Here is a 14,880-nt window from a genome sequence, read left to right as displayed (position 1 = left end):
CTTTACATATGTCTGCTTGTGTCTGTATACGCGCGGATGGATGTGTGTGTGTGTGTGTGTGTGTGTGTGTGTGTGTGTGGGCGCGCGCGCGCGCGTATACCTGAGCCTTTTCCCCCCTAAGGTAAGTCTTTCCGCTCCCGGGATTGGAATGACTCCTTACTCTCTCCCTTTAAACCCACATCTTTTCGTCTTTTCCTCTCCTTCCCTCTTTCCTGATGAAGCAACCGTGGGTTGCGAAAGCTTGATATTTGTGTGTGTGTTTTTTATTGTGTCTATCTACCAGCACTTTCCCGCTTGGTAAGTCACATCATCTTTGGTTATATATATATACACAAAGATGATGTGACTTACCAAACGAAAGCGCTGGCACGTCGATAGACACACAAACAAACACAAATACACACACAAAATTCTAGCTTTCGCAACCAACGGTTGCTTCGTCAGGAAAGAGGGAAGGAGAGGGAAAGACGAAAGGATGTGGGTTTTAAAGGAGAGGGTAAGGAGTCATTCCAATCCCGGGAGCGGAAAGACTTACCTTAGGGGGAAGAAAGGACAGGTATACACTCGCACACACACACACATATCCATCCACACATATACAGACACAAGCAGACATATTGAAAGGCAAAGAGTTTGGGCAGAGATGTCAGTCGAGATGGAAGTGCAGAGGCAAAGAGGTTGTTGAATGACAGGTGAGGGATGAGTGGCGGCAACTTGAAATTAGCGGAGATTGAGGCCTGGTGGATAACGGGAAGAGAGGATATATTGAAGAGCAAGTTCCCATCTCCGGAGTTCGGATAGGTTGGTGTTAGTGGGAAGTATCCAGATAACCCGGACGGTGTAACACTGTGCCAAGATGTGCTGGACGTGCACCAAGGCATGTTTAGCCACAGGGTGATCCTCATTACCAACAAACACTGTCTGCCTGTGTCCATTCATGCGAATGGACAGTTTGTTGCTGGTCATTCCCACATAGAATGCGTCACAGTGTAGGCAGGTCAGTTGGTAAATCACGTGGGTGCTTTCACACGTGGCTCTGCCTTTGATCGTGTACACCTTCCGGGTTACAGGACTGGAGTAGGTGGTGGTGGGAGGGTGCATGGGACAGGTGTTACACCGGGGGCGGTTACAACACCACATACAAAGTTTGCCAAGGTAGTCCCATTCCTGATGTCCAGGCGGAGCTTCAAGGAATCCTCAGAACCTTAGGCCCCCTACAAAACCTTTCACCTGACTCCATCAACCTCCTGACCCCACCGACACCCCGCACCCCTACCTTCTACCTTCTTCCTAAAATTCACAAACCCAATCATCCCGGCCGCCCCATTGTAGCTGGTTACCAAGCCCCCACAGAACGTATCTCTGCCTACGTAGATCAACACCTTCAACCCATTACATGCAGTCTCCCATCCTTCATCAAAGACACCAACCACTTTCTCGAACGCCTGGAATCCTTACCCAATCTGTTACCCCCGGAAACCATCCTTGTAACCATTGATGCCACTTCCTTATACACAAATATCCCACACGTCCAGGGCCTCGCTGCAATGGGGCACCTCCTTTCACGCCGATCACATGCCACCCTACCTAAAACCTCTTTCCTCATTACCTTAGCCAGCTTCATCCTGACCCACAACTTCTTCACTTTTGAAGGCCAGACATACCAACAATTAAAGGGAACAGCCATGGGTACCAGGATGGCCCCCTCGTACGCCAAGCTATTCATGGGTCGCTTAGAGGAAGCCTTCTTGGTTACCCAGGCCTGCCAACCCAAAGTTTGGTACAGATTTATTGATGACATCTTCATGATCTGGACTCACAGTGAAGAAGAACTCCAGAATTTCCTCTCCAACCTCAACTCCTTTGGTTCCATCAGATTCACTTGGTCCTACTCCAAATCCCATGCCACTTCCTTGACGTTGACCTCCACCTGTCCAATGGCCAGCTTCACACGTCCGTCCACATCAAACCCACCAACAAGCAACAGTACCTCCATTATGACAGCTGCCACCCATTCCACATCAACCGGTCCCTTCCCTACAGCCTAGGTCTTCGTGGCAAACGAATCTGCTCCAGTCCGGAATCCCTGAACCATTACACCAACAACCTGACAACAGCTTTTGCATCCCGCAACTACTCTCCCGACCTGGTACAGATGCAAATAACCAGAGCCACTTCCTCATCCTCTCAAACCCAGAAACTCCCACAGAAGAACGACAAAAGTGCCCCACTTGTGACAGGATACTTTCCGGGACTGGATCAGAATCTGAATGTGGCTCTCCAGCAGGGATACGACTTCCTCAAATCCTGCCCTGAAATGAGAGGTGGAGGGTGGCATGCTGTTCTGATTTACGGTTGGCCTGTGGGAGGATGCTCTGAACAGCCGGTGTGGATGTAGGAGAGGAAAGATTAAGGACTTTTATTAAGGATAGGATTTGACGGGTGTGTTCATTGGCTGAGTTGATGTGTAGGTGAAGGATTAGGTGGGTGAGGGCAATGGATTGTTCAGTTTGGAACTGGTATAGGGACTGATGGAAGGAAGGGTTGCAGCCAGAGATGGGAACTTTAAGTGTGAGGCCTTTGGGGGTAATGCCAAACGTCAGACAAGCCTGAGAAAATAGAATATGGGAGCGTAATCTGGCTAGGGCGAAGGCATGTTTGCGGAGGGAATGTAAATAAAACTTAATGGGGTTGTTGTGGGGGTGTTGTGAGGGTGACATGGTATTAGAAGGTGGAAAGTGTAACATAAGGTGAAATGAAAATAAAAATATATGGGGAGAGATAAAGGTGAACCGGAAAGTAACTGGAGATCTGGAATGAAAAAAGGCGAAAAGGTGTTGGTTACAGCTGGGCTATGTTGGACTTGGGTTGGTAGACAACGATGTGCATAAAGGTTAGGTGGTTGTGTTGCCACCAAAACACGTTAAATATTCTTCGTCAGACCATTGTTAGCCCGGGAGCGGAAAGACTTACCTTAGGGGTTGGAATGACTCCTTACCCTCTCCCTTAAAACCCACATCCTTTCGTCTTTCCCTCTCCTTCCCTCTTTCCTGATGAGGCAACAGTTTGTTGCGAAAGCTTGAATTTTGTGTGTATGTTTGTGTTTGTTTGTGTGTCTGTCGACCTGCCAGCACTTTCATTTGGTAAGTCACATCATCTTTGTTTTTAGATATATTTTTCCTACGTGGAATGTTTCCCATATATATATATATATATATATATATATATATATATATATATATATATATATATATATATATATATATATATATATCCATCTGCACATACACAGACACAAGCAGACATTTGTAATGGCAAAGAGTTTGGGCAGAGATGTCAGTCGAGGTGGAAGTACAGAGGCAAAGATGTCGTTGAATGACAGGTAAGGTATGAGCGGCGGCAACTTGAAATTAGCGGAGGTTGAGGCCTGGTGGGTAATTACACAACCTGTATTTTAAGAATCAGGACATGCGGATTTCCTTGAGTGTATTTTACATGGTGTGCCATTATGCTGAGTGTTGAGACTCCATCAATCACTTCACATCTGTTTCATTTTTGTTAGTAGTACAGTACTTGCCATAATGTGCCTGGTTCCTGTGTAGCTTGATAGGTAGATAATACTATGCCTCCAATTAGTTTTTATATTATCAAATTACATGCTACATTTACTGTTAGTACATCCAGAAATAAAGCTGTATTATTTCTGTTTCTAAATAGACACAATGACTGTAGGAGTTTTTGTCAATGAATTCTTCAGATGGATAAACTGCAGAGAATTCAGTGTTTACTCCGACAAAATTCAACATGCCTTTGTGATTTTCTGTAGGTTTTCAAAGTATTTGTGACCATATCCATGATAATGTCTAAGAAATAGTGAGAAGAACACAAACTTTCTGATAAGTAGTATGGCTCAATAGCAACTAACACTTAGGTGACTATGCCCCAGCATGACTTGGGCCACAACATTGCATTCATAGGGACGCAGCCGAGTACATCTCAAGCTGTGATGTTACACAAAGTGCAAGGCATATGACGCTTGAAAACGACTAGATTCACATGAGAAAAATGCATACCTCTGACACTTCTCTCAGTTTGGCACCCAAACTGGCTGCTTGGGCCTTAAATCGATGCTGGTAATATGATACAACATGGCTCTCTCCCTTCTCAATGTTCTTCAACTCTTAGAACTGCCACCTGACTTCTGTGCAAGTTGCAGGTAATATTTTGTGCCATAAAAGTTGTGAATTTCAAAGACTGTATGCCAATTAACACTGCGAAAAGCTTTTCCTAAATTTTCATTTCTTCTCTAGCCATGGTTCTTTACAATTTTGTACCACCTGTCAATCTAATTTTTTAATTATCTTTACTCCTTTATGCTTGTTTCAGTTGCTGCATTTTTCTATTTTGTTCTTTCATCACTTAAATTTAATATATTTATTATACATAATATATTGATATAAGGATTTCTGCAAGGCATTGTCTTTTTGTCTAGTTGTGCCCCCATGCATTCATTAGTTTGTTACCTGTTCCTTTTCTATTGTATTTATTTTGACTCTTTTGTTCTGTCATTGCTCCCTTCAAAATTTTGAAACAACTTTTCTTTGTTTTTCAGCTTATGCAGACCCCATATCCTTAATTTCAGTTTTAATTTACATTTCGTAAAGCTGATTTATGTTTCTGGAAAATATTTTAGTTTAAAATCTTACCATTATATAATCAACTTTCCAGTGTGTCTAATTCTGTTCCAAATATGAGGGTGGTCCACGAAGCATGTTCGGTTTCTATTTCTATCTGTGGCAGCACTACGATCGCAGTTCTGAGCATGCACGGCAGTTACTCTGACTCAAGGAGAAGACATGTACGCTATTTTCAGATCGCTGCTGCCGATATGTGCTTTGTAGTGCTTCTTTATGATGTCAGCCATAATTGAAAATGCCGACGACTGTGAAATCAGATCTATGATTCGTTTTCTAAATGCAAAGAAAGTTACACCAAAGGAAATTCATTGGCAAATCTGTGAGGTTTGCGGACAAAGTGCTATGAGTGATTCAATGGTTAGAAGATGGGTCAGACTGTTCAATGAAGGACATGATCAAGTGCACGATGAAGAACGAAGTGGATGCCCATTTGTGGTTACTGATGAACTGGTTCACACAATTGAAGAGAAGATTAAGCACAACTGTAAGTTTACATTATTGCCCTTGCTATGGAAGTTCTGCAAATCTCACACTAACTAATTCATGAAATTCAACACTTCAACGATGACGAGCTGAAAGAACATGTTACCACATGGTTGAATACACAGGCAGCAACCTTCTATGAAGAAGGCATACAAAAACTTGTGCCATGCTATGACAAGTGCCTGCAAAATTTCAGAAGCTATGTAGAAAAGTAGATTAACAGTTGTAGATTTAAATATTTTTTCTATATCTGTACACGTTTGTTTTATATAACCACATGCAACTTACTTTGTAGATATACCTAATGTACACCTTTCATGATTAGGAAACCAATTATTAGCAATGAATTGTGCACTATGCAAATTTTAATATATGGCTTTTGTAGAAAGGGCCAGTGATCCAGCTAAATCTATTAGAAATGATGGGTTCAACTATGTACAATACAATTTTTCTTCACAATAGAAAATACAGCGTGGAATAACAACAATAGTTCAGTAAAGATAGCCAATGACTGTATAGCTGATTCACTGAGCAGTAGACAGGCACGGAAACAAAGAAGCACAGCAATACAGCTACATTTCTTGATTGTATTTTTGTCTATTTCACACTTTGAAAACCTTTTTAATACATTTGGTGGTTATTACATTGAAAGTATACTTGTACAATGAATTTCTGATAGTCATTATCTAGGTTTGACTTCTGTTTATGTACTGAACTTGCGGCCTTAACCAAGTGTGCACATCCGTACATATTCTATGAATATATTTTGCTGTTAATAGCAGCACTTGCATATTTTTCCTTCCACACAAGTGGAGATTTGACATCTCTGCAATGCATTTAGGAAATTCCTCATGTTGGTTTAGAGTTTTGTAAGACTCCACTAGTGTCTAACGTTTTACTTATGTATGTACGCCTGACACACTGTCCTAGCTGCCAGAGATGGATGTCGTGTGTAGTGATTCGAGAATTTCTGTGTAAATTCTAGAACCACTCAGCCTTCTACCGTCTCGAACACATGATATTCAAGATATGAGGAACTGTGTATCCTTATTGTACCAAGCGAGTACATTTACCATTCTTTTGTACAAATCAAGGCAAACATTATTAAGTATTTCACTCACAGTCCCAATCAGGGAACAAGAGCCATTGTGGATTTACATGTACCAAGTAAAAACAAACAAAAAAGTAAAAGCAGCATTTTCCCCTCAGGAAATAAAGCAATATAATAAACTGTGGAACTAGATGAAAAAGATTACTAAAATACAAATGTTTGAAAAGGTACAAGTAGCTAAAAAATTCTTCATAAGTAATGCACGCTACAGTATTGATCATTACTTAGTGGACATAGAGTAGTGGTTAATAATGAAATGGCGCATCTCCAATGCTCTGCCACGCTGCACTACATGATCACGACATACTATTACAAGAAAATCATGTGCCAAGGTCTACAGTGCTTGATAATAATGGCTTGTCATTTTCCTTAGCTCAATATCACACTGATCATGATTGGGTGCTGACTCAGTCCCTCAGACAGACTGAGGAAGAGTATAATGACATGGGGCATAGTTGCACGTTTGTGGCCCAGGCGTCACCAGTAGGTGTCCTCCATGTGTGTATCAATGCAGTGCATAACAATGTTTTTATTATAAAATTACCTGGTGTAAGCTGTGAGTAGATCATAAGAAATGTACAACAGGAACCAACAAAATGAGGCAGTGCAGCTTATAAGGCACTGACATCATAATCGAGAGGATCGAGTTTGGTCAGGCCGGCCATTCTAATTAAGCTTTTCTGGACTCATTTCAGGCAAATACCAGGACGATTTCTTCAGCAACGCTATGGCAACCACCTGTCTTAGCAATGTAAAAACATGCTTATTATTCTACATGTATGCATATTTTAAGCTATTTATTGAGTTCATTTAAAAGATAAATACATATCGAAATGCTAATCCTGGTGGTGAGTAAAACCTAGCACGAGATGAAAATTCTGGGCCTAGATTCCACTGTCACTTGAAATCACAAGATCAAATAACAGTGAACACGCATCTTGTAATTTAGGTCAATGTATTGCATAATAACAGTGTGATTATCATTTCACACTGACTACCTTAAAACACTTGCTTCATTTTTAAATGGATGCCGAACATTGATCTTCGTTCCTCCTATCATCTGCAGTTCAGAGAAAAACTACAAGCACTTGTGTGATCCTAATTAATACTATGCTTACATGCAAAGTGTGTATGTATACTCAAAAGGTTGATACAAATGAAGGCATTAATGGAAATAGGAAATAACATTGGCTCTAGTTTGTTCACAATTCTCATTACTCTACAAATATCCAAAGCGCTAATTATGCTGCTTGTGTCACATTCCATGCCAGATTGTACTGTTCTTAGATAATCTGTGGGACCTATTTAGGTAACTCCTGGTTAGAGAAAGCTCCTAGTAGCAATTTCAAGTTGTTTGGTACACAATGAACTATTCTATTTAACTTAGATATTAACGATTGATTGTTATCACATAGCTTGCTTGAGTCATCAGTCGTGCCGGTACAGTTCAAAGAGTAAGAGTATTACCCATGTTCTAGTTTCAGGACCTGTCTGTCACACGGTTTTAATCTGCAAAAAGTTTCAGTTTAATGGTGTGACCTATATGGGATAGTTGTTATCTTTATTTAGCAGTTGTTTGTCATCAACTACGAATGATGTCGAATCCCTAAGTTTATAAGGCCAGTTAATGGTGTAACTGAGATCAGAATCCTTCCTGGACTAGAAACCTAATAACTATGATCCTTAAAGCCTCATACACAAATCTGTAGCAGTTACCTTCTTACAGAACACACTGTCTAAATGAGAACACCATAGGAAAATGACTAAAAACAGGACAGACTTTTCATGTTATGTTGTGAAAATACAGATAACAACAGTAGCTGTGTCACCTCGTCTTAAATATAATTTGGTGTTTAGTTTTCTTTGGTTCGATGATATAGTACAAAGTAGGAACATCACAAATGATTTTAACACTAACACAAGCAGAGCAGAGCATTACAGTAATCTTGGAACTGCTACACAAACATTATTTTACTTACTGTGATACTGCTGGTATGGTCTGTGGGACAGTGGACTATTAGTTTTGCTTTCTAGCACTGGTTCTGACTTTCCACTTCCAATATTATCTTCTTCTGTGTCCCATGTTGTTTTAATGGTAGTGTCACGTTCTAAATTATTTTCTTCACCTTCAGAATTACTAGTATGTCTTTCAGCAAGTATTTCAAAAATTTCAATCAAAGGCTTATGGGTAGAAGCTATATCTTCTGGTAACATAGTTGGGAAACGGAAACTTTTGATATTTCCATCGTTTAATTCTTTAGACTGGAAATTATACCACTCCTAAAAAATAAATAATATATCACATCATTTTGAAGTCTAGCAAATATTTAAAACACTAACAGATCTTTACTTCCTTTACAAACTAGCAGTGGCATTTATCAATTAATACAGTCAAGATTGAATTTACATGCTGACAATGAAAGACACATTGGACTCAGGTCACTAGAGAGAGGATAAGAAGAGAGAGATCATGGGAGCATGGATTAATGCTGTAAATGCTATATTAAGTTTAATTTCTGTATTTCTCACATTTCACCTCTTTGCTTCAAGTGTCACACTTATATAGTTTACAAAATTAAGGCATTTGGCCAGGAATTTGCAATAAACCCAATCTGAATGGCAACTGGTATTACTTGCTTGACAAAAAAGGTTATGAGATTACAAGACAGGAATTATTTGGTGAGAATTTTGCTGTAAGTGACATAGGAACAGTCAACAGCTAGTACAGGATGTCCCACGAGGAATGCTCAATATTCAAAGCTATAATGAGAACCACCATTTGAAGCAAAAAAGTCTAGTCTACTGAACAAGTTTTCGTAGGTCTTAAGGTATGCATTCTGAAGCCCCGTTTTTCGCTTTGAGTGACCATTCCTGTCTTATCCCTGAACACTGACCATTCCACCTGAGACACACTGTAGGGATCACAAATAAACTTGTCAGCTGGCCGTGTGACATCCTCACGAGTCTCTGCCCACTCAACTGAAAACTCGTCACTTAAGTCTGTTGTTGGCTACAATGGGCATAATGATTATTGCCCACTAATACAATAATGGTCAGTTAGCAGTGAAAAGTGTGTGTGTGTGTGTGTGTGTGTGTGTGTGTGTGTGTGAGCACGTGCGCGTATCACACAATGGAAACTACAGGTAGGAATATCAGCAATGTAGGTAAAGACAGATTGCCACTTACACACACACACACACACACACACACACACACACACACACAAACTATGGGACATTGTAAACAATGACACTGTACTGAATAATAAAGAAAATAAGTAACAATGTATCTCAGAAACCATTCAGAAGAGTGCATATGCCCAAACGAAGTTTTTTCCTTCAAATGATCATTCCTGTCATATCCCTAAATATTGACCATTCATCCTGGGACAACCTGTGTATTATGTTTCAATACCAGAGAAGGAAAGTTGCTGCTCACCATATAGCGGAGATGCCGAGTCGCGATAGGCACAACAAAAAGATTCACACAATTATAGCTTTCCGCCATTAAGGCCTTTGTCAGCAGTACACACACACACACACACACACACACACACACACACACACACACACACACACACGTAAACACAACTTGCACACACATCTGCAGTCTCAGAGAGCTGCCAGTGTGGTTTCAGCTCTCTGAGACTGCAGACATGTGTACAAGTTGCGTTTACGTGAGTGTGTGTGTGTGTGTGTGTGTGTGTGTGTGTGTGTCTACTGCTGACAAAGGCCTTAATGGCAGAAAGCTATAATTGTGTGAATCTTTCTGTTGTGCCTATTGCAACTCAGCATGTCCGCTATATGGTGAGTAGCAACTTTCCTTCTCTGGTATTGTTACGTTCCATCCTGGATTTTCCATTGTTTGTACATTATGTTTAATTTTTTATTTATTCATTTAACATGAACATATTAACGCCCTCAGGAGTCCTCTTACATCAGACCAGAGTTTTTTATGTAATTACAAAACTTATTAAAATCACAGTTACTTCAAAAATCATAATATTTTAAATATATCTCTTCTTCTCTCTGCATGTAGTAGGCATTTGCCTGTTACACCCTCTTGGCTGAAATTGTTGATTTTCCTGGGGCTTCCAAAATATCATCTGCCCACTGGGTACTAATTATCACCACTCTTTTAACATAGTCCATTCAGTTGTTTCTGTATTCTTTAATCTGCTCGTTTTTGTTTTCCACTCTCAGTTCTTTTCTGATGTCCACATCCACTCTCCCCTCAGACAGAATGTACCCAGCTGTTCTTCTTAGCAATTGGATCCCTAGTGCTTGTATTTTGATGGGAATGAATGTTTCTACTGTGTTGTTCAGGAAAGAGTTTCAAGGTCTAGGGAGCATAGTTATTATGAGCAGTAGTGGATCAACAATAATAAGCTTGAGTATTTGGACTGCAACACTGTCCTGAACAGTAAATGCTGACCTGAAGGCTTTTTCAACAGTGTTGTCAGTTTACGAAAGAATTTTTCACAACTACTTTCATTTACCTCTGCGAAATAATCACTATGTCTTTGCTTTGTTTATGGTTCAATGAAGGTTATCGCTGAAGTCAAGTACTGCTTTAGTTCCTTTGTTGGAACAATGGGATCAACTGCAGCTTCTACTTTACTTACTCTTCCCTAGATCATACAAACTTTTCCGCAGAGCTTCTGGTCTTTACGTTTTACATTAGTGTATTGGCATATCTTACATATCTTAGTTACCGTTTCTCTCAGTTTGATTGATTCTTTTTGCTTTCTGCATGTAATCAATTTTATTTTCAAGGGTACGAGGTCATTTGCGAGTCTGAAGTGCAGTGTGTCTGACATTCATGGACGGTTTTAGCTACTCCGTAAGCCAAGGTGCAGGTTTTCCCTTCACGTTTCCAGTGGTTCATGGTGTGGGTTCCTGTAGTCATGTCCTAGTTCATGAACCACGGGCAACATATGAGTGGCCAAGTAAGTGGTCCCGACAGTCGGGATACCAGTTAATTTGGAATAAGGCTGGGCATCTCGGACATATTCTGAGTCGTGGTCACCTTTGTGCTCATACGGCAAAGACTACCAAATCCACCGGTTAGTCCCTCAGCCGTTAGGGGTAAAACCCAATGGGACTCGGGGCAAGTAAGGCTAGCGACCTGCTTCCCTGGTACTTTAAATATGATGCTGGCAACAATCAGAGCAAAATGCCTCGGACCTTTGGAGGTGACGGAGTCCCACCTCTAACTGACAAACCAGGGACTCCTAAGATACGACTTGGCAAACAAATGGTAATGAGATGGGGAGCTATTAATATCAATGGGGGCTACTCTTGGAAGAAGGTAGAGCTGGCAGAGGCTGCAAGTGAGATGGGGCTGGACGTTTTAGCTGTTAGTGACATTCGGGTAAGGGGTGAGAAAGAAGACGAAGTGGGAGAATACAAGGTCTACTTGTCAGGAGTCAAAGCAGGAATAGCACAATGGGGTGTAGGGCTTTACATCAGGAAAGAAATGGAACCCAGCGTAGTTGCAATAAGGTATGTAAACAAACGACTGATGTGGATAGATTTGACAGTGTCTAGCAAGAAAATTAGGATTGTGTCAGTATATTCGCATTGTGAAGGGACTGATCAAGATAAGATGGATAGTTTTTATGAGGCACTCAGTGATGTAGTTGTTAGAGTAAAGGACAAGGACAGTGTTCTGCTCATGGGTGATTTTAACGCCAGGATTGGAAATCGAACAGAAGGGTATGAAAAGGTTATGGGTAAATTTGGAGAGGATATGGAGGCCAACAGGAACGGGCAGCAACTCTTGGATTTCTGTGCCAGTATGGGCTTAGTAATCACAAACTCCTTCTTTAAACATAAGAACATTCACCGGTATGCTTGGGAAAGCAGGGGAACCAGATCTGTCATTGACTATATAATAACAGATCAGGAATTCAGGAAGGCTGTGAGGGACACACGTGTATTCAGGGGATTCTTTGATGACACTGATCATTATTTAATCTGCAGTGAAATTGGGATTGCGAGGCCGAAAGTGCAGGAGGTCAGGTCCATATGTAGGAGGATAAGAGTGGAGAAACTTCAGGATAAGGAAATCAGGCACAAGTACATAACAGCGATCTCAGAAAGGTACCAGTTAGTTGAATGTAGTCAATTACAGTCATTGGAAAAGGAATGGACAAGGTACAGGGACACAGTACTAGAAGTGGCTAAAGAATGTCTTGGAACAGTAGTGTGTAAAAGTAGGAGGAAGCAAACAGCTTGGTGGAATGACACAGTCAAGCCAGCCTGTAAAAGGAAAAAGATGGCGTATAAAAAATGGCTACATACTAGAACTCAGGTAGACAGAGAAAGTTATGTTGAAGAAAGAAACAAAGCCAAACAGATAATTGCAGCATCCAAGAAGAAATCTTGGGAAGACTTTGGAAACAGGTTGGAGACATTGGGTCAAGCTGCTGGAAAACCATTCTGGAGTGTAATTAGCAGTCTTCGAAAGGGAGGTAAGAAGGAAATGACAAGTATTTTGGACAGGTCAGGAAAACTGCTGGTGAATCCTGTGGATGCCTTGGGCAGATGGAGGGAATATTTTGAAGAGTTGCTCAATGTAGGTGAAAATACGATCAGTAATGTTTCAGATTTCGAGGTAGAATGGGATAGGAATGATGATGGAAATAGGATCACGTTTGAGGAAGTGGAGAAAATGGTCAATAGATTGCAGTGCAATAAAGCAGCTGGGGTGGATGAAATTAAGTTGGAACTCATCATGTACAGTGGAATGTCAGGTCTTAAATGGTTACACAGGATAACTGAAATGGCCTGGGAGTCGGGACAGGTTTCATCAGACTGGACAAAAGCAGTAATCACACCAATCTTTAAACATGGAAACAGAAAAGATTGTAACAACTACAGAGGTATCTCTTTAATCAGCGTTGTGAGTAAAATCTTCTCAGGTATTCTTGAAAGGAAAGTGCGAGTATTAGTTGAGGCGCAATTGGATGAAAATCAGTGTGGGTTTAGGCCTCTTAGAGGTTGTCAGGACCAGATCTTTAGCTTACGACAAATAATGGAGAAGTGTTATGAGTGGAACAGGGAACTGTATCTATGCTTTATAGATCTAGAAAAGGCATATGACCGGGTTCCTAGGAAGAAGTTATTGTCTGTTCTACGAGATTATGGAATAGGAGGCAAACTTTTGCAAGCAATTAAAGGTCTTTACATGGATAGTCAGGCAGCAGTTAGAGTTGACGGTAAACTGAGTTCATGGTTCAGAGTAGTTTCAGGGGTAAGACAAGGCTGCAACCTGTCTCCACTGTTGTTCATATTATTTATGGATCATATGTTGAAAACAATAGACTGGCTGGGTGAAATTAAGATATGTGAACACAAAATAAGCAGTCTTGCATATGCGGATGACTTAGTTGTGATGGCAGATTCGATTGAAAGTTTGCAGAGTAATATTTCAGAGCTAGATCAGAAATGTAAGGACTATGGTATGAAGATTAGCATCTCCAAAACGAAAGTAATGTCAGTGGGAAAGAAATATAAACGGATTGAGTGCCAAATAGGAGGAACAAAGTTAGAACAGGTGGACAGTTTCAAGTACTTAGGATGCATATTCTCACAGGATGGCAACATAGTGAAAGAACTGGAAGCGAGGTGTAGCAAGGCTAATGCGGTGAGCGCTCAGCTACGATCTACTCTCTTCTGCAAGAAGGAAGTCAGTACCAAGACTAAGTTATCTGTGCACTGTTCAATCTTTCGACCAACTTTGTTGTATGGGAGCGAAAGCTGGGTGGATTCAGGTTACCTTATCAATAAGGTTGAGGTTACGGATATGAAAGTAGCTAGGATGATTGCAGGTACTAGTAGATGGGAACAATGGCAGGAGGGTGTCCACAATGAGGAAATCAAAGAAAAACTGGGAATGAACTCTATAGATGTAGCAGTCAGGGCGAACAGGCTTAGATGGTGGGGTCATGTTACACGCATGGGAGAAGCAAGGTTACCCAAGAGACTCATGGGTTCAGCAGTAGAGGGTAGGAGGAGTCGGGGCAGACCAAGGAGAAGGTACCTGGATTCGGTTAAGAATGATTTTGAAAAATAGGTTTAACATCAGAAGAGGCACCAATGTTAGCACTGAATAGGGGATCATGGAGGAATTTTATAAGGGGGGCTATGCTCCAGACTGAACGCTGAAAGGCATAATCAGTCTTAAATGATGATGATGAGGGGTATGAGGTCATTTGTGAGTCCGAAGTGCAGTGTCTCTGACATTCATGGACGGTTTTAGCTACTCTGTTAGCCAAGGTGCAGGTTTTCCCTTCAGGTTTCCAGTCTTTGGGGGAATATATTTATTATATAACAGAGTTAATTTGCTAATGAGTTTCTGAGCTGAAATTCGAGGAACAAATTTCCTTGCTTGGCAAATATATGTAATCTGAAGAAGAAACTACACACTTAAATTTCACAGTGAAGGGGTAGAATATTAATGTCAGTGTTCACAGCGTTATTTGTATGATTCTAAGTCCAACTGAATTTTGAAAGATCAAGTTTTGAAACAGGCTATCCTGCCTACTTTTGGAGGTCTGTAGAGAATGCATATTAGGCATTTTTT

The 14,880-nt window shown here is 40.8% G+C and overlaps 1 protein-coding gene across 4 annotated transcripts in view; it reads right to left on the bottom strand.

Moving 5' to 3' along the window:
• The window catches only part of LOC126480916 (uncharacterized), a 331,145-nt gene that overhangs the window by 51,438 nt on the left and 264,827 nt on the right, over positions 1-14,880 (bottom strand). For all 4 annotated transcript variants that reach the window (XM_050104327.1, XM_050104351.1, XM_050104343.1 and 1 more), the window contains exon 25: positions 8,271-8,571. In XM_050104327.1, coding sequence (XP_049960284.1) covers positions 8,271-8,571 — 301 coding nt within the window. The remainder of the gene's footprint in view (positions 1-8,270; positions 8,572-14,880) is intronic.

This window comes from Schistocerca serialis, chromosome 1, assembly GCF_023864345.2.
Source record: "Schistocerca serialis cubense isolate TAMUIC-IGC-003099 chromosome 1, iqSchSeri2.2, whole genome shotgun sequence".
In the NCBI taxonomy this organism is placed as follows: domain Eukaryota; kingdom Metazoa; phylum Arthropoda; class Insecta; order Orthoptera; family Acrididae; genus Schistocerca; species Schistocerca serialis.
Note: the sequence above shows the minus strand (reverse complement) of the source record. Positions and strands in the feature narration are given on the sequence as shown.